Source organism: Pseudorca crassidens, chromosome 16 (genome assembly GCF_039906515.1).
Source record: "Pseudorca crassidens isolate mPseCra1 chromosome 16, mPseCra1.hap1, whole genome shotgun sequence".
NCBI classification, from domain to species: Eukaryota; Metazoa; Chordata; class Mammalia; order Artiodactyla; family Delphinidae; genus Pseudorca; species Pseudorca crassidens.
Window position 1 is genome coordinate 6,441,869 of NC_090311.1, and position 22,520 is coordinate 6,464,388.

General features: G+C 44.3%; 2 protein-coding genes across 3 annotated transcripts in view; one reads left to right on the forward strand and one right to left on the reverse strand.

Annotated features, from left to right (window-relative positions):
- ADAM12 (ADAM metallopeptidase domain 12) overlaps positions 1-6,761 on the forward strand; it is a 395,851-nt gene extending 389,090 nt beyond the window's left edge. For both annotated transcript variants that reach the window (XM_067709072.1, XM_067709071.1), the window contains exon 23: positions 1,713-6,761. In XM_067709072.1, the coding sequence (XP_067565173.1) occupies positions 1,713-1,773 (61 nt within the window). In that variant the 3' untranslated portion in view covers positions 1,774-6,761. The remainder of the gene's footprint in view (positions 1-1,712) is intronic.
- A 2,966-nt stretch (positions 6,762-9,727) lies between these two features.
- Positions 9,728-22,520, reverse strand: part of FANK1 (fibronectin type III and ankyrin repeat domains 1) — a 112,117-nt gene continuing 99,324 nt past the window's right edge. Inside the window, exons 4-11 of the mRNA XM_067709076.1 lie at positions 19,544-19,625; positions 18,213-18,287; positions 17,286-17,351; positions 14,160-14,325; positions 11,043-11,186; positions 10,213-10,290; positions 10,078-10,122; positions 9,728-9,973 (exon numbers count right to left, since the gene is read on the reverse strand). Coding sequence (XP_067565177.1) covers positions 9,908-9,973; positions 10,078-10,122; positions 10,213-10,290; positions 11,043-11,186; positions 14,160-14,325; positions 17,286-17,351; positions 18,213-18,287; positions 19,544-19,625 — 722 coding nt within the window. The 3' untranslated portion in view covers positions 9,728-9,907. The remainder of the gene's footprint in view (positions 9,974-10,077; positions 10,123-10,212; positions 10,291-11,042; positions 11,187-14,159; positions 14,326-17,285; positions 17,352-18,212; positions 18,288-19,543; positions 19,626-22,520) is intronic.

A 22,520-nucleotide genomic window follows, 5' to 3' on the forward strand; every position in this document is an offset into this window, starting at 1 on the left:
TGAAGTATAGTTGATTTAGTGTTAATTTCTGCTTACAGCAAAATGATTCAGTTACACATATATTCTTTTTCATATTCTTTCCATTGTGGTTTATCATAGGATATTGAATATAGTTCCCTGTGCTATACAGTAGGACCTTGTTGTTTATCCATTCTACATATAATAGTTTGCATCTGCTAACCCCAAACTCCCACTTCTCTCCCCCACCCTCCCTCCCCCTTGGAAACCACACGTCTGTTCTCTAGGTCTGAGTTTTTGTTTTAGTAGATAAGTTCATTTGTGTCATATTTTAGATTCCACACGTGAATGATATCAGATGATATTTGTCTTTGGCTTACTTTGCTTAGTATGATAATCTGTAGGTCCATCCATGTGGCTGCAAATGGCATTAGTTCATACTTTTTTTATGGCTGAGTAGTATTCCATTGCGTATATACCACATCTTCTTTATCCATTTCTATGTTGACGGACGTGGAGGTTTGCTTCCATGTCTGGGCTGTTGTGAATAGTGCTGTAGTGAACACTGGGGTGCATGTATCTTTTCGAATTATGGTTTTCTCCAGATAGATATATGCCCAGGAGTGGGACTGCAGGATCATACGGCAACTCTGTTTTTAGTTTTTTAACATTGTGGCTGCACCAGTTTACACTCCTACCAGCAGCGCAGGAGGGTTCCCTTTTCTCCACACCCTCTCCAGCATTTATTGTTTGTAGAGTTTTTTGGTGATGGCCATTCTGACTCGTGTGAGGTGATACCTCATTGTAGTTTTGATTTACATTTCTCCGATAATTAGTGATGTTGAGTATCTTGTCATGTGCTTTTTGGCCATCTGTGTGTCGTCTTTGGAGAAATGTCTGTTTAGATCCTCTGGGGAAGGCTCTCTTTTTAAAGGACCTCAAGCAGCGGCCAGTTGCTGACATCAGTGCAAGCTGGCTTTGGTCTCCTCCTGGAAGGAGAACCCTCTGTATGTTCATTTCCGAGGGATCCCACATGCCCAGCTTTGCTCTGGAGCTGCACTAATACAGTAGCCGCTGGGCACACTGTGGCTGGTGGAAGATAAGGTATGCTGGCAATGCAAATACACGCTGGATTTTTTTTTTTTTTTTGGCCATACCTCGCGGCATGCGGGATCTTAGTTCCCCAACCGGGGATCGACCCCGTGCCCACTGTGGTGGAAGCACAGAGTCCTAAACAACTGGACAACCAGGAAATTCCCCACAGTGGATTTTGAAGAGTCAGTACCCCAACATGTCAACTATATCATTAATAATTCTGTATGTTGGTGACACATTGAAATACTATTACTCTGGATAGAGTGGGTTAAGTGAAACATAACTAAAGTTTTATCTATTTTTACTTAAGACTGTTACAAAATTTAAAGCTACACGTGAGGCTCACCTCTGTGGCTTGCACCATTTTTCTGTTGAATGGCACTCTTCTCCTGTGGACGGACGGGAGCAGTAGCTTTGGAAAGGGTCCTAAACGGCTGAAGATGCTGCAGCCCTCAGCGAGGTCCCTTCTGGGATCTGCAATTCCTGCTGAAAGCAAGAGGGGTCTCCAGCCCCCAGGGCAGGGGGTGGGGTCCGATCCTGGAAGCGCGTCACAGTGCAAGAAAAGGCATCTCCAACCCGGGTGTCTGTGTCTGCAGAAATCGCTGGCAGGGCCTCTAACTATAGTTTTGTTTCCTACTCTCTGGTTGCTCTTCCTGCAGACCTGCTTCCAAACAGCCCCATCAAGTGCCCAGAGCCACCCACATCGCCTATGCAAAGTGAGAAGCAAGCCAACAGCGTTGTTCAACAGTGAAGACAGAAGTTTGCACTATCCATCTCTCAACTCCAGTTGGAGTTACTTTTTGTACCAACTTTTAGAATTTTTTTAATGTTTCAAACACCATGATTTGAAGAACTTTGAGCTACTGCCGTCGGTGCTGTGCTGTGCTATGGTGCTGTGTATACTTTTACTTGCTCAGGTACTTGTAAATTATTAATTTATGCAGAATGCTTGCTACAGCGCAGTGCGCTGTAGTGGGCGTTTTTTTTGTGTGTTTTTTTTAAAACCATCACTGAGTTTTCCATGGAAGGAAGGCTTTTTGTGCTTTGAATAGTTTAGTGAACTTGAAATATCGTGCTTTATGGGATTCTGGACAGGATGTTTACTTTTTGAAGGAGGCTGTATTGGACAGCAACTCCCCAGCTACCCATGGCTGTGGTTATGGTACCAGACACAGCTCAAGAGACCCCAGGTAGAGCCTCGAGTGATTTTCTGGAACCCCTGCTCTCAGGCCAGAGCCTGGCTTCTGGTCCAGCCTATGCTTGGCTTGCGGGGATAACCTGGGCCCTGTCACAGCTGATAGGTTGGCCCACCAGGGTTATTATCCCTTGAAGCTCTAGGGTAACAGGGAAGGACCTGGCTTCTGGCCAGGAAGCTTTGGAGAGAACCTGGGTTGCGGAAAGGAATTTTAAGGTGTGGCCGCACCAGTATAGAGACTGGAACACGAGGCCAGCCAGAAACTTGACCTTGAGCTCTCACCAGCCCTGAGAGCATTTGGAGAGCAGGCAGAGAAGTTTGCTTTATAGAAACACCAAGAACTTCTTTCCCTGGCTGCCCTTTAAGGAGTGCTGGCGTCAGCACCTTATTTAGATTGGGAAAGGTGGTGTTTCTACAAGACAGCTACTGCCCAAGCACTGCAAACCTCCATCTCCCTGTACTGTTTGGAGCTACACAAATTACCACCTTGTGTTCTCGACTATAATACAATGACTGACTCTGTGTTCCGACAGATCGATGAGGCTTTCCGTGGAGCACAACTATTTTCAGATGTGAACCAGTAACCAGATCTAGTGAATCAATTCTGTAGCTAAAACTCTTCTTTTACCACAAGGTTCAACTTATTGAAAATTAGGCAGAATCCCTAGGCTTGCAAAAACTGCAACCAAATGGAATGCTCTGCTCATCGGGACAGGTTAGGGTCTGCCATCCTTGTTAGTACATGTTGAACGAAGAACCCTAAGTTACTATTAAGTTCTCTTTGGGGCATCTTATTTTCCCAACTTGGCTGAGGAAATCTTTAAAAGATGTTTTTGGCACAGAGTCGGAATCTATTTCTTAAGCACTTACAACTTACCTGTTGAGCGTCACAGAAATGGGATAAGGAAATCAAAGTCCTGATCAATACTCACGAAGTGCAGTCTTGGGCAGCAGCCTCAGCAGCCTTTCACTCTTCAGACGTCTGACTGGGGAGCCATTTCCAAAAGGAGATCTTGAAGATGCTTGTATCTAAGGGCATGAAAATTACAAAATGACTCAGACGAGGTAAAGTGCGATTATGCCTCTGTCTGCCTTCTAGTGGGGTCACGTGCGACTGGTTTTCACATTAGAAGGCAACTGACAGCAGTTCCATAATCCACTCTGTTTTATGAGAGGGACTTCATCTGGGGTCATTTCAATGGTTTTTCTACGCCTTGAAGCAGAAAGACAAAACGTACCAAGAATCTTGGTTTGCCTTCCAGAAACAAGAGTGCATTTAACTTTCCCCGTGTTCCCACTGTATCCAGGCAACACAGTATTCACGATCGTGGATAAACTCAATAAAATCCATGTCACACACACAAAAGGGAACTCGGCTCTAATACATTCCAACTCTTATAGCATGTAACTGTTCATTATACATTTATTAATTTCTTAAAACTATAAAGCCATGTTAGAAACTATTACTGCTGAGGAGTACATACAGAATTACTATAACTGGTATTATATTTGGTAACTATACTAAGGCCAAAACATATGCTGTTGAAAAGTTTACAGAATTTTTATGGTGCATCATGTGGGTATTGTCTTCGTAGATGCCCAAACCCTTGCATCTGGCATTGTAGCCCCTTCTGCTAGTGCAAGGAAGAGGATGTGAACTTTTTTTGTCTGTCCTTAATTATAATTCCTCTGCTTCTATTTCAGAGAACGAGGAATAGTTTGATATTAAAGGAGATTAATGCTGTGATTTTACATTTCATCATCAATGGCCGCTTAGGGGCCACGGCTGATGACACATTCTTCTCTCTCCACAGTACTAAGTGCTTCTCCAGAGCCACGCAATTTATTTCTGGAAAAGAACATAGTTAAACCTAATATCCCCTTACAATACACAGATAATATTATTAGAGGAACAATACTTCCAAATGCAATATTTATCAAATGAAGCATATTAAACTTTCATTTTAATATAACTTAGGAAAGTAACTAATAACCAGGTTGTTTCGGGGGGGGGAGCTATTCCTCCCCCTTTTTATATCCTCATAGATGATAGAAACAAAAGTTAATGCTTATATTTCAATGGCAGTCTATTTTTAATATTTTTTTAATTGTATAGGCATGAATAATAGAGTTGACGGGGGCTTAGAAGGCCCTCGCTGAGAAAGTCAGCGTGCCTCGACACAGAGCAGGCCCTAAGGGTAGTCACTTTCCTTCCTCCATCTTCTGAGAGTTGTAGGTTATAGGACCCCACTTTACTGAGAAGTAGATGGCTAATCTTCCAGGCATCCTACTGAAAAATTTATCGCCTGAAATTTTGTGTAACAGTTTGTTTTCCTGACACATGGAATCAGATGTGTAGCAACCAAGAGAAACAATACATAACATTTTCCATTGTCAAAATATGCATATAGAGATTACGCTTCCCAGTGTGGATTTTTCCAGCTTACACATGTGGGATGACATCACAAAAAACCACAAGAGCAGCAAATTAAACTACATGAGAATAAATACTCCTGACTAGTCTCAAAGGGGACATTTTTATGCCTTCTTAACTTTATTAGGCATTCTCAGCCTGAAACCGGAGTCCATTGTTCCGGCAAATCAGTACAACACATCCGTGTAACCCCTAAGAGAAGAGCAGCTCCAACTCTGCCCTGGGGCAGACCGTGCTTAGGAGCCTGTGATCTCCATGGTGCTAAACAGAACCTGGTGCTGGCCCGGCGGGAATTCTCAAGCATCTCCCTGCCATCTCTCCACTGCTGTTTACAAAGCACTCTGAGCCACTGAGACCCCGACACCCAAGAGGGCACGATGCCTGGGCAGCAGCCTGACCCTTCGCAGGCTTTCAGCAGGAGGCTTATTTCGCTTAAAACGTGGGCTCTGGAGGGCGCCCCAGGTGTTCCCTAGCAGGAAGCCTAGGGCTGACTCGGTCTGGAGGTCCTTCCTCACTGTTATCAAACTGACCCCAACCAGACACAAGTAACCCAGATAAACGTTACACCCGGAAGTCTGCCGGTGCCGACCCCCGGGGGTGACTCAGGCTGTGCGTCCCCCGCACGATGGCTGGCTGCCAGCTGCCATCTCTTCTCCTTCCCACAACTCACGAGCAGGCCATGAACGCATCTGGACACAGGCAGCCTAGGCTAATACGTCTCTTGGTCACTTCTTATCACCCAGACACAAGTTCCTTCCCCAGGCCCAACCCAGCACCGAGGCCTCTCCCATCTCTGACAGATCTCGGCGTTTTTAGCTACTTCAGGTCAGCCAAAGTGGTAGCTGCCCCACAAGTCCACCCATCGGACACCCACAGCCCAGCCTCCTCCAGCACCGCAGCCTGGAGCAGCGCTGCCAGCTCCCCCACCAGCCTGGACTCCAGCAGCGTCCCTCCCCCAGGAGGGACGCTAAAGACTTCTGTCTATTAGAAGGGGGAGTTGGCCATAGAAAATCAGTTCACCTCCAATTACAAAATTCTCTCGACTCACTCTACAGTTCCCACTGACATCTCTTTCTTTTAAACCTATTTGAAAACTCTGATAGTCATACCAGTAACAACAAGCTAAGGAAGATTCGTGAGCCGCAGGCTGAGAACCATTTCTGTGCAGTGATGCTTCCAGAAGCCACTTACCTGCACATGAATAAACCGTTTCCCTGCCTGTCTTAAAGAAAACCCCCTCTTTACTTTTGGGACAGCAGTGGTGGCTTAGAATCCAGCCATTAAGAAGAGCCTGTTCTATATGAGAAAAATTAGGAGAAGAAACACTGCATATAAAATTGTCATAATATTCAATAGTGGATTGTGACAGCCATAAGATTTAACACACAGTTAAAGGAATCCTCAATGTGATTTGGCCCTTCCAGGTTCAATCCTCTGTAACCAACCCTGATGTTTCCATATCATCTCCAAAACACATGTCCTGTATTCTCCCTGTGATTCTCCTTCCATAAGATAATTTTTTAGTTCTCAATTTAGCACACTGTAAATCCAGAATAAAAGGATAAATCTCATGTGATCATTTTAGTTTTACAAAGAAGTGGAATGATGTCTGTGCTCATGGCCTATATAAGCAAGTACGTAAGTAGGAAGGACAGTGATAGAAAAAATATATCAAACTAGAAAGAGAAAACCCTCGAAGAGTCCAAGCAGGACAAGTAGCATCAGAGCTCACTGCGCTCTTGTACCGTCTATCAGGTCAAGCGGGGAGGTTTTAAGGGAGGTGCATTGTTGGAATGTGTGTGGCACATAAGTATAACTCTGTAAAACTTGGCTACAGGCTATTCAGCACAGTACAAAGTTACAGCTACTAAACCAGTACATTCATTTTTATAGTGCTTCATCCATTTATCATGCTTTGGTTTGCTAATTTTTTTCACATACCTTTTTATGTTACAGTCTGTTACCTTTGTACACATTTCTCATATTGGGGGTCTACAGGTAACACAGCCTGCTTTTCCATAGAAAAAAGTCAATGTTACGCATATTATATCCAATAAATGGTATACAGGTTAATATAAAGATGTGTCTCATTCATGACTGAGCATGTTACCAAAATGGGGGAGGGGGAACGCTCATGTAGAAAAATGTATCTATATTCTCATTCATTTATAGATGCATAAGAAACTAAGAAGGATGGTGAGCTGGAGGGTCGGGGGATGCATGCTGCAGTCCACATGAGCCAGTCAGATGATGGGACAAGGATGGAAGAAGTTGCCTTTATGCCTTTTCACACACACTGTGGGGCGGGGGTGGGGGGGGGGGAACCTAATACTTTTTTGAATGATGTGATACATAAAAACTCACCTTATTTATAGAAGAGAGAAACTCAAAAAGAAAGCAAGCAGGATTAGAAACATTTACATCAGGCATATCCAGAATAAAAATCTAATTGCAATGGGAACGCATTACAAATTTTTTTTTAACTAGCATCCAATTTCATAAAGAACTGCAGTGAATACCGAGAAAAATAGATTTACAGAATGGTAACAAGTCTCCTTATTCTTACCACCCTCTACCCATGAGAAACCAAGCAGGCAAAAAATAAGTACATAGAAGACCTCATAGTTAATAACGTAGCTCAGTTGATTTTATATATATATATATATAAAATGCACTAAAAGTAGAAAAACAATCTATGCCCTAGAAATGCAATGACTCGAGTCAAAGCTGAATAGCAGATTATCTAGCAAATAGCAAATGAAACCACTTGTGATAACACACTACAGCCATGTTTCTCAGACTCCTTGAATTAGAAGCACTCACCTGGGATGCTGTGACAATCCAGTGCTCGTGCCCTTTCCCGTGAGATTCCAATCCAGAGGGAATTCCAATTCAGACATAAAAAGTATAAATTACTTGGGAAACATGAAGCTAATAAAAGCATGGGTTGCTTCCTTGGGAAAATTAAAAACACAAGATAAACCACCATCTAATCTTATTAAGGAAAAAGATTAAAAAGCAAACACACATAGCGCCTGAGCATATAGAACTCAGCAGCCCACTGTAACCCGATGCGATCACCTCAGGAATGTAAGGATGGTTCGATATTTAAAAATCGAGTAGTCCAAGTCAGCAAATTAATAGCTTGTAGGGAAATAGGCCATATTATGATAACCAGAGATGCTACAAAAGACATTTGATAAAATTCAATATCCATTCCTGAATTTTAAAAAGTCCGAATATAGATAGGTAGGTAGAAAGGTAGGTAGATAGATAAAAATTTAAAGTCTGAATAAAATAAGACTGGAAACCAAAGGACTTGAGAGGTGCTTCAGTGGAAAATTAAATTCACAGATACAAGCTAGGACCTTACAAGCAGTCATTTTTGGCTAAGTTACACTGAGATGACAAGCCACTCTTAAATTTCAGTGACTTAGGACATGAAAGGGCTATTTCTCACTCACATGTCATGTCCGTTCTGGGTGAGCGCTCGCTCGTGTCTCAGGACCCTGGGCTGATGGACCGGCCACCATCCGAATCACGGCTGTCTTGTGGCAGAGGCAAGAGGGACCTGGGGATTCTTAAAGCTTCCTCTCGGAGGGACAGGAGCCACTTCCACTCACGTTTCATTGACCAAAGTCAGCCCCATTATATGGCCAAAGTTGACCTCCACAAGAAGGGGTGTGCCCTCTTCCCGTAGGTCATGAATAGTATATACAACAGACCAAGGAATGAAGTTGAGGTGAATGTCAGCATTGATCATGGTGGGGGGAAAAGGAGCCTTGGAACGTCGTGACGATGCTCTGATTTTTAGAGAGTTGTTTTTTTTTTTTTTCTTTGTGGTACGTGGGCCTCCCCCTGTTGTGGCCTCTCCCGTTGCGGAGCACAGGCTCCGGACGCGCAGGCTCAGCAGCCATGGCTCACGGGCCCAGCCGCTCCGCGGCATGTGGGATCTTCCCGGACCGGGGCACAAACCCATGTCCCCTGCATCGGCAGGCGGACTCTCAACCACTGCGCCACCAGGGAAGCCCTAGAGAGATTTTTAAAATCCATTCCAACAAATCTAAAGGAATAAGCATTTGTACGAAAGGTAAAACGCTAGTGAAATATCTAAGGAGAGGACTGCATATGAGCCACAGATCCAGGTCCTAAGGTGGACAGTCTAAGCTGTATGGAATAAAGCTGAGAACTGCCAACATCAAAAAACTGATGGTGTGTTTCTTCTCTATGCCCTTCCCCCAGAGCTCTGGCACTTAAATAACCTTTTAATTGCTCTTTCCCTGCAGAGAAAATTCCAGTCCCGTGCAGACCTCTGTAGCTGGTCTTCTCCTGGGGTCAAGCTAACCAGCTTGTCTCTGGAGACGCGAAATGCATGCGGTCGGCTCGCTCCCCTCTTTACTGATTTTTAAGTGTGTCTGCCAAACTAAAGCTCGAACACGTTTGTGTCTGAGCTCCCAACCAGCAGACCTGTTCAGTCCTACTTGTCCTAGAACTGAGTGATCAGCATCGAAACCCTTTCTGCTCCGAGGACTCGATGTAATAATATACTCCTCTTTGGCAAAGTTGTCAACAGGCCAGCAGGCCGGCTCTTTCATTGTCCGGGCCTGAGTGTACGCAAACACATCCTCAGACAGGTCTGTTCTAAAAGGACTGCTCTAATGGAGCAGAATCGGAGTCTTGAAATATGCATCTCGTGCTTTGATGTGAGGCCAACGGCTGAGTGGAAAACTCTTCACGTGGCCTCCTGGGCTTTCAGGAGGAGCGTCTCTCAGGAGGGCGCACCAGCCTGACCACACGGCCTGGAAGGCCTTAGGTTGGGAAGGAAGGACATAATTAAAAACACATGGGAGAAGGAATTTCCATCGGGTCCTGGAGTGGCTCGGAGGACAGCTTGGAGGGCAGGAGCGGGAAGTGGGAGGCCCGTGTATGTTTGTGCAGCTCCGGGACATAAATATTTTGCTTCACGTCTAACTCCAAAAGGCCCGAGCACAAGAAAATATCCCCGTTCTACAGACGCCCGATGACGACACCACCACCACGCGTACTTAGGTCAAAAGATGTATTTCAAAGTGAGAACAGTCGTATGTTACAAAAGTACTGTGAATCTTCACCAAATAATTAATCAAATGCATAGCCCTCAAAGATGCAGAATTTCATCTGTCCAGTTCAAGTCCTGTTCTGCTTCGTTTCACTTGGCTTTCGGAGGGAGGTAAGAGGTGCCCCAGTCAGCGAATAGATGACTTCTTCGGCATTTGCTTTTTTCTCATTTCTTCTAATAAGGAGACTACATTCTAGATAAACAAAAACAGGTGCATGTAATCCAAGGTTTGGGTTTTTTTGTGTTTTTTTTAAGTGCTGCAAAATGAGCCTCAAAGGGCAGAAAGAACATCCCAACCTTTCTGTCAAAAACTCTGGCCATTTCTAGGACACCTTTGCCAAACTGAAAGAGAAAACAAGAAAAATTCTTTTGTATCTATGTTCTCTCCTCCTCACCAGGAAAAAATCCTTAGATGGAGATGGAGTTACATACCTCATTTTTCACACTTGCGTCTGCCCCTTTGTCAAGAAGTAACTGGACTAATTCTTCATGGTTATTCAGCACGGCCACCTAGGAGACAAACAGTGGGGGTGAGCGGAAGCGGGTGCCTGGTGGGACAGGTCCAGGACACCCACCAGCAGCACACTCAAGGGTCAGAGCTGTCTGGGGCCGCTGTGGCTTTGCAGGACGGGTGCGTGGACCTCGCTGCACCGCCATGGCAGCTGCAAGGGAAGAGGAAAGGAAATCTGCTTTTCTCCATGTGGGATGACCTGACAAGTCCCAGGCCAAACCAGGACAGAGAACAGCACTTCTTTGTTTTGATCCTAAAATGGCCCCAGGGACTGGGGTTGGTAATCCTTCAAGAAAGCTGTCAAAAGACAACAAAAATACTAGAGTGACCCCCCCACCCCCCAAAAAATGCTATGGTGACATCACCATATCTTAATTCACAGGCCGATAGGGAATACACACGCAACCAAAACCCAGTGCTTTTTTTTGTTTGTTTTTTTGTTTTTTTGTTTTTGCGGTACGCGGGCCTCTCACTGCTGTGGCCTCTCCCGTTGCGGAGCAACAGGCTCCGGACGCGCAGGCTCAGCGGCCATGGCTCACGGGCCCAGCTGCTCCACGGCATGTGGGATCTTCCCGGACCGGGGCACGAACCCGTGTCCCCTGCATCGGCAGGCGGACTCTCAACCACTGCGCCACCAGGGAAGCCCCCCAGTGCTCTTATGTGGCTGCACTCTCAAGAATTTCTGTTACAGGGCCAGCTCTGACCTTAATTCCACCTGTCAAGCCAGGCTGCTGTGCGTAGCAAGGCGTACCATGAGAGGGGTCTTGCCGTCTTTGTCTTTCATGTTCACATCCGCGCCTGCGTCAATCAGCAGAGAGGCGACCTCCTGGTTCCCCGAGACCGCAGAGACTCTCATGAGCGGGGTCCACCCCGAGCCAGCGTCCGTGGGGTCCACCTGGAGAGCCACAGGGAGAGTGGCTCTTAGCCCACTTTCTTTTCCTGAAAATCACTCATCAGAAACTTATAAAGAAATGTCTACTTGCCCAAATTCCCCCACAATTTAGATAGCAGTCTTTCTAGACCCGGTGAGAGTTGATTGGACCGTGATTTCAGTTCACATTTACACAGTGAGCAGCTGTGTTTGGGCCACTTTAGAGGGTGCTGAGAGGCCCCAGGAGGCCCCTCCCCACCCACTGGCATCTTCATTTACATTTTGTTCAAATGGAAAAAAGATGGGACAGAAAAATGAAATGTAATCACCTCCTCCTTGGCCCCATGTGAGCCCTGCCTTATTTTCTCGTGCCTAACTTTCCTCGTCTGGTTTTTAAAGGGTGTCTGCTGCTTACTTTTAAGCGTCTTTGTAAGCGGCTTTAAATCCCTTCTGGAACAAGACAGTAATATAAACGCCCACCCTGATACTTACCAATAGGTATTCATTTTAAGCAGGAGAACTACAGCCGGAGTAAATACAAAGCAACCAGATCTCTTACATGAAACCCAGTCTGAAAAGTCAGCCAACCTAAAGCCTCGTCCAAAATGTAGTTTGCCTGGTAGTAAGATGGGCCATTTCTAATAACCTGCCCGACATTAAGATCCTTCAGTTTCATGCTTTTTAAGACATATTCTAGAATAATGAAATGTAGATACTGCCTCCTCCAATCCCAACAAGGACCTCATCCATCCGTGAAGAGTGGTACCGAAGTAGACATATACACGCGTGCACAGACGGACGCATGGACGCACACACAGGTCTAATTCAGAAGAATTACTTACAGAAGAATTACTCAGAGCTCTCTGCAGCTTTAGTATGAAGCATCAGACCGGAATAACAAACAAGGAGCTGCCAGTAGGGCCTTAGGACCTTGCAGGTGATTTGTGTGTATGAGATTAGCCACCGCAACACCGTTAAGATGTGCAGCTCTTCCTCTTGCAAATAACAAATAACCTTTGGGCAGCGAGGTCCATTCCATTATATTTAAATAATAATAAAATAACCACCTCATACTACGAGGTACTTTATGCATTTCCAATGCGCTTCCACTCACATTTTCTCTTTGGTCCTGAGGGTGAAACAGGGGTAGCTATTTTTATTCCTGGTTTACAAATGTTTAAACCAAATCCCAGAGAAGTCGAATACCTTCCCTGAGGTCACATGGCTCATTAAATGTAGAAATGGTTCCCCATGCAAATAACTCGCTCTCAGTATAGATCATTCAATTCGAGAAGAGGGTGACTGCCCCACTTTGCTCCCAGATCCAACCCACTGTCTTCCAAAGCATCGGATCCACCACCTGCCAAGAACAGAGAGCGACTCGTGTTGATATCATCTACCAGCCACACAGAAATCTTTTGTGGACACATTTATGGAGTTCCAGTGCTACAGAAAAAGATGGAATTCACCCCAAATCAGTGTGTCCATAACTAAAGCCCAGAGAGACTACACTTCCAAAATTCCAGTATTACATGTTGATGGCAGAGACCTGCCCTTCTTTCAGCAAAGGTCAAACTTCATTTTCAGCTACAGACTTTTACTGGGTCCAAAGCATGAGCAGAATTCATCATAAACCAAACAAGAGGAATGTGGCTGTCACCACCACCCAAGGCAGGTGTGGGCCCTAACCACCAAGGCGCGAAGGCTGATACCTCTGACCTTTTGTGCGTGTGTCTAAAACAAAACAAGAAATGTAATAAAAGGGATTTATCTTGATTGAGGTTCTTCCTCCAAGGGGCCCTCTTCTCAGCCCTCTCAAAGCAGCAGCAGGAACCAGTGAGATCCCACAACTTAAGCCTTGCTTTTGCTCAATCACACTTCAGAGACAAACTAGGACAAATCTACAGACATCTTCCGGGAGACATAACTCTTCTCCATTCGAGTTTATTTTCCAGGTCATCAGTTTAACTTCTCAGTAGTCTACACCATCTGGCAATCACAATTAGGAGAGAATTTTGTTCATCATTCCTTATTTCCATGCCCTGAAATTTTTATTTAACTTCTTTGAAATCTTCTAAAGTTTTCAAAGTTAGCAGCAATTACCCTAATGGAGCTAATTCTATCTGCCCATCTTCAAATATCTTTAGAAGAGTCCAAACAACTCTACTTCCATTTGCCAAGTAGAATTTGTGCTTTCTGATGACATGAAACCAGAATCAAACCAACATGCCTGCTTCAGAGCAAAGACACGAGAGCTGGAATATGCTCTATTCTTTTTTTTTTGGTACGCGGGCCTCTCACTGTTGTGGCCTCTCCCACCGCGGAGCACAGGCTCCGGACGCGCAGGCTCAGCGGCCATGGCTCACGGGCCCAGCCGCTCCGCGGCATGTGGGATCTTCCCGGACCGGGGCACGAACCCATGTCCCCTGTATCGGCAGGCGGACTCTCAACCACTGCGCCACCAGGGAAGCCCCTGCAATGCTCTATTCTTGATATAGTGTTTGCTCTTCGGAAGTTTTTTTTAATGACTAATCTTTAAAGCAAACCCAAGAATAAAAATAATCTAATTCTAAAAGCAATAAGCAGCAGTATGGCTGTAAGAGTTCTGAACATCTTGGTGCGTCCAGCACCTCCCACAGTATCTGGTGTGTTGTAGAGGCACCATCAAGCTTTGTTGGCGTAGGGAATGAACAAAGGAATCAGCAAGGTAGAAGAAGCAACAGGTCCAGCTCTGGATTCAGCACTGTTTCTTTTTCCCCCACACGCGATGAACCTCCATGACAATCTGAAGCCTCATTAGCATAACAATTCTATAACGATCTTTTTTTTTTCCAAGGCTTCAGGAACTTTCTTGCTCATAAGTCAGAGAACTTTCTTTAGCATTTCTAGGTTCAACTAATCAAAAGACATCCACATAAGGCCCTGCTTGTCCTAAACCCTGTGGAACAGCATTTAGGTTCTTAACTCTACGTGTGTAGTTGACAAGGACAATCGTACCTCACAGCCGTCCTTTATCATCCACTCAATCACATTGCAGTGGCCTCCATCTGCAGCCCAGTGCAGAGCTGTACAGCCTCCTAGGTCTCTAGCGTCCCAGGAAGCACCGTGTCTTCGGAGGTATTTCACAACATCTAGGTGTCCTGCGTAGCACGCAAGCATTAGACTGCAACACACAGCAGAAGAAGCATTTGGCTATAAGTGGGGTCTCCACACTCAGGTCTACATTTACCCCCCCTGGCTTAAACCTAAGAGAGAAATCCTAATTTGGGTGGAAAAGCCATGAAAATTATTCACATAAAATGTATGTGTCTATCAACTGATGAAGAGACACATTGTGGTATATCCATACAATGGAATATAATTTGGCCATAAAAAGGAAGTGAAGTACTGATATATGCTACAATGTAGATGAACCTTAAAACATTACGCTAAATAAAAGCCAGATGCAAAAGGCCACACAGTATGATTTCATTTATATGAAATGTCCAGAATAGACAAGTCCATAGAGACAGAACTAGCAGGTTAGCGGTTGCTGAAGCTGGAAGGAGGAGATGGTAAATGACTGCCAGTGAATATAGGGCTTCTTTCCGTGTTGACGAAAATCTTCTGGATTTAGACAGTGATGGTGGCTACACAACTTTGTTCATATATTTTTAAACGCTGAATTGTACATTGTAGCAGAATGAATTTTATGGTATGTGAATTATACCTCCAAAAAATGAATAATCACTGTAATAGAGTAACATGTTGGATTTAAAAACATCTACCAGTCCATGATGATATTCAGAAAAGAAAAAGAAAAAAATCTCATTGGACATTATTAGAGATAACTATTAAACCAATTCCTTACTCTAAATATTGGTACTTAAATAAACATTTATGTTGTCTTTATAGAATACAATGTAGTCCATCTCCAGTTGATGACGGAAAGCTCTTGTTAACAGAAGACTACACAGCTAATAAATATGGGAGGAATCATGGAATTAGAAAATCACTTTTTGGCAAGTCCCAATTAAATAATTGATTCAGGCAAGGATCACAGTAGATGCTAAAATTTTTGAATGAAAGTTTAATGGAGAACAGGATGTTCACACTGTACTGAATTTCTAACCCATAGACTATTTTCTAATTGCAATGGGAAGCTATATCTTTACAAAGGAAAGACTTAGCTGTTACACGCTCAGCAAAGGATGAGAAGTGGAATCACCAGCTGGGGGGCAACCTGCATCACAGGCCTGACAGAGGCAAACTGAAGCCACGACACCAGCTCTGAAGTGCTCTCGCTAAAAGTGTTAACCTGAATCCAATCAAGCCTTTAAACCTAATTTTAACTTTATTGGAAATAATGAACAAGTTAAATGCCTCCTTCACACCTAGGAGACAACTGAGCAGATCAAGAATGCAGGGCATCCTCTAAGATAATTGATCCCGTCTCCTCAAAAGTCATTGCTATAAGAAAAAATTTTTAAAATAAAAAAAGAGACAGAGGACCAGTTACACACACACAGGCTTTTTTTCACCTTCAGTCTACTGATGGGAAGCATTAAGAAATTTCCTGATCTAGACATCCTTACCCTCCTGTATGGTCCCTTAGCTAGGATGGAAGAGATACATAAATGTCTCCACATAAAGATGTACAAATAGCTTTCTTTCTATCAGATTTTATCAATAAGGCTATCCTCTGTAGCTTCCCAGCTTCCTCTCTGCTGTGGAAAAGTTCAAGGTTATTATCAGTACCTAGAAAATCTGAACAAGCTCATTGGTAGAACAGACCAACCACAGAGGCTATTTTGGAGGTGATCTTTTAATAAATTTTCTAATTTCTTGTATGGATATTGGCTATTTTGGATGTTCTACTTCTTGAGTTGATTTTGATGGTTTAAATTTTCTCTAAAAAAGTACCCATTTCAGTGATTTGATCAAATCTATTTTAGATGCAAGCGTACCACTTTCTTTTCATGCTTGAATTTGCTCTATACTGTTATGAATACTTTCAGATTTCTAATTTTTTCTTTCCTCTGAGATTTACAAAATTGGTCCATTTTATTGTGTAGCTTTGGTTTAAGAGGTAGCTCTTACATTTCTCAACAATCTTTATTTTATAATCAATTTCTACTTTTTAAAAATTCTTCTCTTTCATACCTCTCAAGTTTTTCTTTTTAAAATGGCAGTATTATTTTTTCAAACTTCTTGAATTGATGGCTTAGTTCCAAAAATACCTAAGAGTTATTTGAAAAACTGCTGTTTAAACTTAAGTGATTTTTTCAATGTTACTAAAATCTACTGCTGCACTATGTCCAGAGAGTGTGGTAGGTAGGCTTTCTGATTTTAGAAACTGATGTCCTCTTTGTGGCCTACCATATTTGCTCAGTGTTTTGTGGCTACTCCTTACATACTAGTTTGCAGTGCATAAACCTTTGATCGGCACACATCACGTGACTGTAAGCTCCTTGAGCAAAGGCTTTGCATTTTATTCACTGTTCGACCCAAGTGCCAAGCACAGAGCCTGGCATGTGGTAGTCATTCAATAAATATTGGTTGATTTGAATTAATTAAACTTAATTACTAGATTAGTGATTATTTTTAGGTCTTTCTACAACATTCTCTCGTCATTGTAAGAACAAGTTTCCAAGTATCATGTTCTTTCCACAAACTTCTCCTGCAAGGCACTCAGCCCTTTCACCTCAGGGAAGTAACTGGGTTGTATCTTTGTGAATGCCTTTTGCTTCCTTGGAAACACCGAAGACTTCTAGTTAACAGAGTCAGGCGACATGCAATGAGAGCCCTTAGGGAGGTAAAAAGTGCCACAGGCACTTACAACCAAATGCCCAGCACACGGCTGGAGAAAACTGCTTCAATAACTATCACTTACTGAGCGCTTAGTGTCTGCTGGGCTCAAGCTAGGGAAGGCAGATGCATTATAATGGATATCCCCCAAAATACCCTGTTGAGTGGAAGAATAAGCGGACAAGTGAATAAGCCAGTTTTTGAGTTGCCATCGTTCCTTTGAGACCTATCACCTCTCAGTACTGTCAAAAGAAACAAGAAAATATTTGGGTAAATCAAAAACCCAAGCCTAGTAACACAAGTATGGGAACAGTTTAGAGCATGTTCCATACCTACCTGTCTTTGCCACTTCCATTCTGCAGATTCACATCTGTGCCGTTAGAAACGAGGATTTTCACAAGCCTAAACAAGACAAATTTCAGAGTCGCTGGATAAGTAGCTTTGATGAATAGGAACCCACGATAACCCAGTAAAAATGAACGACTCTATATTTAAGACCTGTCCTGGCAACTCTCTCTTCTCCATCTTCAGAGGCAGCTGGCTTTAAAGACAGGGCATTACGAAACCAAGAAACTGCCTCTCCACACCAAAAAAACAAACAAACAGTTTTTTACCCTTTACGTGAATTAGTCATTGAAAACAAAAAACTATACCACATGGAACAAGTTAGACTATGAAACTAACTCACTCTCACTTTAATGACCATTGGAAATACATTTTCAAATGGTAGAATCTAATGAAAATCCATTTCTATTTCTTTAAAAATGGCATTTTAGTTAAATATAAATATGTTGGAAAAAATAAGCTCTTAATATTTATGTGTATCTCCGTGAGGAGTAGAGAAAATAGATTGTGTCAGTGGAAATTATATCTGAGCAACCTATCAGGGAAATTTGTTTTCTAGAATGAATATCCCTCCCCCCCCCTTTTTTTTTTTTAAAGAAATTCACATTCTAATAACCAGTTTTCCCAGGACATATAAAATACCTTGCAAAATGTAATTTAAATGGCTACCTCTCTTCCTTATCACATGATTATACATTTTTATACCCTCTCCTGCATGTTGTGTGACTTTATGATAAAAGCAGCTGAGCTTCTGTTCAGCCCCTACATGGCTCAATTTTGGAAAGAGAACTGAAGCTGGGTTTCCCCCCGCTCCCCCACCGACGGCCCTTCCCCTCCCGTCCCCGTCCTGAGAGGAGCCTTTGGGATCAGCGAGGGGCTCAACCCCTCCCCTAAGGGATGCAGAGGGAAGCGCCGTACCTGGTGTATCCTCTCTGGGCAGCGACCATCAGAGCGGTAAAGCCAAACTTATTGGGAACATCAACCTTCACGTTGCTTGGGGGAAACACAGAGGGAAAAAAAAGAGATGAACGTGCCCACACGGCTCCCTGTGGATTCACAGCTGACTTCTCTTTCAGGGCACAGGTGGTTAAAATGGTTCATTTTCCTGAAAATTCCAGTTCCTTCTGCACCATTAAGTTTTTGTTGTCTTAGACTGCCCTGCCTAATGTTTTAAAGGATTCAAATTCACAAGGAAAGAAGAGGAAATTGCTGTAATTTCACTTAAAATAGGCACTTCCTTCAATTCAGAACCATTACGTAATCTGCTAAAATCCTCTATGAAGAGCACGGCCCCTCTAAACTAGCGGGGGACACAGTGGCTTCACTGCAGGCTCTCAGCTCCACCCAACACCAGCCTGGTCCCCACTGCACCCACTGGGCATAAAGCACTGCTGCTCAAAGAAGAAAGCCCAGCTCTTCGGGCTTCCCTGGTGGCTCTGTGGTTGAGAGTCCGCCTGCCGATGCAGGGGACGCGGGTTCGTGCCCCAGTACGGGAAGATCCCACATGCCGCGGAGCGGCTGGGCCCGTGAGCCATGGCCGCTGAGCCTGCGCGTCCGGAGCCTGTGCTCCGCAACGGGAGAGGCCACAGCAGTGAGAGGCCCGTGTACCGCAAAAAGAAAAAAAGAAAGAAAGAGAGCCCAGCTCTTCAATAGCAGCTTAGAAGCTGTGGCGTTTTTCGGGAACCTTCTCCAACTAACAGAGCCTCAATTCACGCGTGACTTGTCTTCTAAGGCTCTCAACACTATCAATTCAAAAACGATCTAGATAACGTTGTCCTGTTTTCATTTGGGAGACAGCCTCAAGTATCTCATTGGCGGCAACTGTATTCAACATTTTCCCTCTAGGGTTTTTTCAGCCTTTTGAGTTAGAAACAGCTGATTTAGTGATTCCTTAATTTCACCAGGAATTAGACGCGGGCATTTAGGGGCAAAATTTGCCTAAATGCTACGGCATATAAGCAAGAGTCATAAGTTATTTCTGGGAAGAATATATGACACCCAGACTTGTCGTATCTGTTTTCAATGTTCATTAAATAATGACAAAATATACCATTTACATGGGGCTGTCTACGGTCATCTTTAAGAGCCATGCTGCACTCACACCAGTCACCTGAGGTCAATTTTGGAGCCAGTTTCAAAGCCGTGGGCAATTTTAGGAAAATAAAGTTAAGCTGCATGAACGCATTTCTAAACACTTACTGGGCATTTAAAAAAAAAAATTAAGTTTTTAAAAGGCAGAGTTCTCTCACCCTCCTTGTAGTATTCGAAGCAGCAAATCTTCATCGTTCACGTTGACAGCTCTATGCAAGTGTTCACTACTTATGGGTTCTCCTGAAGAAAGTAGATGGAAAGCAGTCATCCAAAATATAATGAAAGAAGGTTCCTTCCAGCTCTATTCCTCCTGTGGCCTTGAGTGGAAGTTCACGTTCACCTTCAAGAAGGCACTTGGCAATTCCGCTGAGTATCTCTTACATGACATACTCCACTCCTACTGAAAATAGACCTCGTTTTCACATATTAAGAGAAGAACATTTAGATTGTCCTAAAGGCTTGGGACATTTTCAAGTTATAAAAGTACCGCTGTGTGTATGTTATTTTGATATTTGAAAATAATCCTTTCAGATTTCAGAAGACATAATAAATGTCCCTTACGAGCAAGGGAAAGCCCCACCATTGTCACGATGTGCGGGTTTTGTTTGCCAAGGAGTCGCTAAACTGTGTGAACGACAAACGATAAAAGACAGATTGCTTTAACGTTGGAAATCCACAATTTCAGTCCTTCCCAGAAATATAACATTCACGTTGGCCTTGCCTCCTGTGACCTTGTGGAGGCAAAAGGGCTCATACCCGGAGAGGTAGAACATTGTGAGAAAGCCTGATTGTGGGAGCGAGCCTGCCAAGTGGAGAAAAGCAGGCGAGGGATTCTGAGAAACAGTAAAGGAACAATGGGAGGAGGGGCAGCCCTTCGTGCACTAACTCCTCGTGGAAGAGAAGGGGGCAGGAGTCCAAAAACGAGCAGTGTGCGAGCTCAGGACCGAGTGAAAGAAGCCCATCCGTCAGGATGTTTACTTCGTGGCTTCGCTTGGTTCACCTTCCGTGACGTTCTGACTTTTTGGATGATTAGGATTAAGTTTAAATGAAACAATACAAGTGAAGTGCTAGACTAGCACCTGTACGTCGTAAGTATCTGTTGTCAAGGTGAGAGTAACAGAACAGCGGCTGCCCTGGTCCCAGGCAGCCCACCTTTCTCTCCTGCCTGGTGCCCAGCCCCCTCCCACACTTAGCACCCTACCGGCCCTCACAGGCATTGAGCTGATAACCCCCGGCTTCCGCCATCTCCAAAAGGCTCATTCACTTGTTCAACAAATGTTTCATCTTTTGGTGGTGGTGGGGTTTTTTGGCCACACCATGTGGGATCTCAATTCCCTGACCGGGGATCAAACCCGTGCCCCCCAACAAAGGTTCATGTATACCTTTCATGCCTAGTCTTGACACTGGGAGCCCCAGAGAGAATGAGACACACATGTCCCTCTCTTGCCCTTCACACTGCAGGGCCCACTTGCAGCTGTTACTATTCTCAACCCTGAAAGAAAACATCCCCTCCACTCTATCCTCCCACCGCAACCCCAGACTAGCCCCTGGGGCTCACCCCGCCCCTTAACGTCCCTCTTACAGTCTGGCCTGCAGAGGCCCCCGGCCGTCTCAGCCAGCGGGGAAGTAAAATTCCCAGTCCCTGCTCCTCACGGTGGAAAAACTCTGGGACGCCAGTTCCCAGGCACAGGAGCCGAGTTTCTCCTGGTTTCCATGGAGGATTTTTCGCTGGACAAAGTACAAACCGGGAAACAGTGGGGCAGAAGAATGAAGAGATCCCTGTCAGAGTGACCTTTAGCTGATACCCTTTTCTTCTGTTCTGGTAAAAATAAATTCAGGCCAAGTTAAAACTGTTTTGAAATAACAATTTTGTCTGCTTCAGCTTGCCAATCTCCTCAAGATGTCTTAGCTACATTATACTTCCTTTTCATCATTCCACACATAGTTTTAGACCAAAAGCCTCAAATAAATGTATCATGATAACCCACCAGAGGACAAGGCCCACGGCAGTCCCTGGCCTTCTGAGGGAGGTCATGGCTTCCACGAGGGGCTCTGGGAGGGGGCAGACTTTTGCCCCCCTGGAGGACATTTGGTAAAGTCTAGTGACATTTTTGGTTGTCACAACTTAAGGATTGGTACTACTGGCATCTAGTGGCTGGAGGCCAGGGATACCTCTAAACATGCTACAGACAAGGGGCAGCCCCAGTCACCAACCATGCAGATGCTGAGAATCGCTGCACTAGAGTCATACGGACTTAACATGACCCACACTTTAGTGGGCAAATGAAACCCATGGAAAGTTCCTCTTCCCTCTCACTTCCCAGAAAGGAGAAGGATGGTGTGGTGGGAAAGTCTTCATTATCCCACCAAATGGCCCCTACTTCTGTGACTCTCAAACGTCAACTGCCACTAAAAACACCAAAATAAGTGATTTGCACAGAATCATCTAGAAGGACATAGGAAGCTCATCCTATTTCTACTGAATTTTAAAGTATGGTATCCTAACTAGATCCAATTAACTAAGCTGTCTCTAGAACTTCACATGATGCTTTTAATCTCCTTCAGACCACAAAACAGGGCCAGAAAGGCTGAGTGAGTTGTCCAAGGTCACCCAGATAGGAGGGGGCAACATCAGAGCTCAAAGGGAGGTCTTCTGAAAGGCCACACTCCTTCGTTTGGGGCTTAATAGACGTCGAGGTAGCTGACCAATCCGTTCTATGCTTCCGCTCTTACTAAATTTTGTATACAAGCAGACATCTTAAATACACACACATGAACCCCCAGCCCCTGCAAAGTGCGAAGTGCAAGGGGAGGCCTAAAGCTTAGAAAGCTTCGGAAAAGTGCTAACTTCTTGGGATTTGAGGGAAAGCTCTAAAAGCACACGCAGCACCCAGCACATTACGCCCTGACCACCTCAGTCCACATCATCCCTCTTACCTGCCCAGCATGGCTCTCCCAGTACGGGCACTTCCCATCCTACCCAGGGAGCTCTGCGGCGTGCAAATATCAGAAAACAGAATAAGTTCATTTCGTGCTTAGAAGCTTGAGGACCGTGCATAACAGAGACCAGGGTATCTTGATATTATGGTATCATTTCAATAAATGTATTGCCTATTCCAGTTTCTGCGAGGGGTC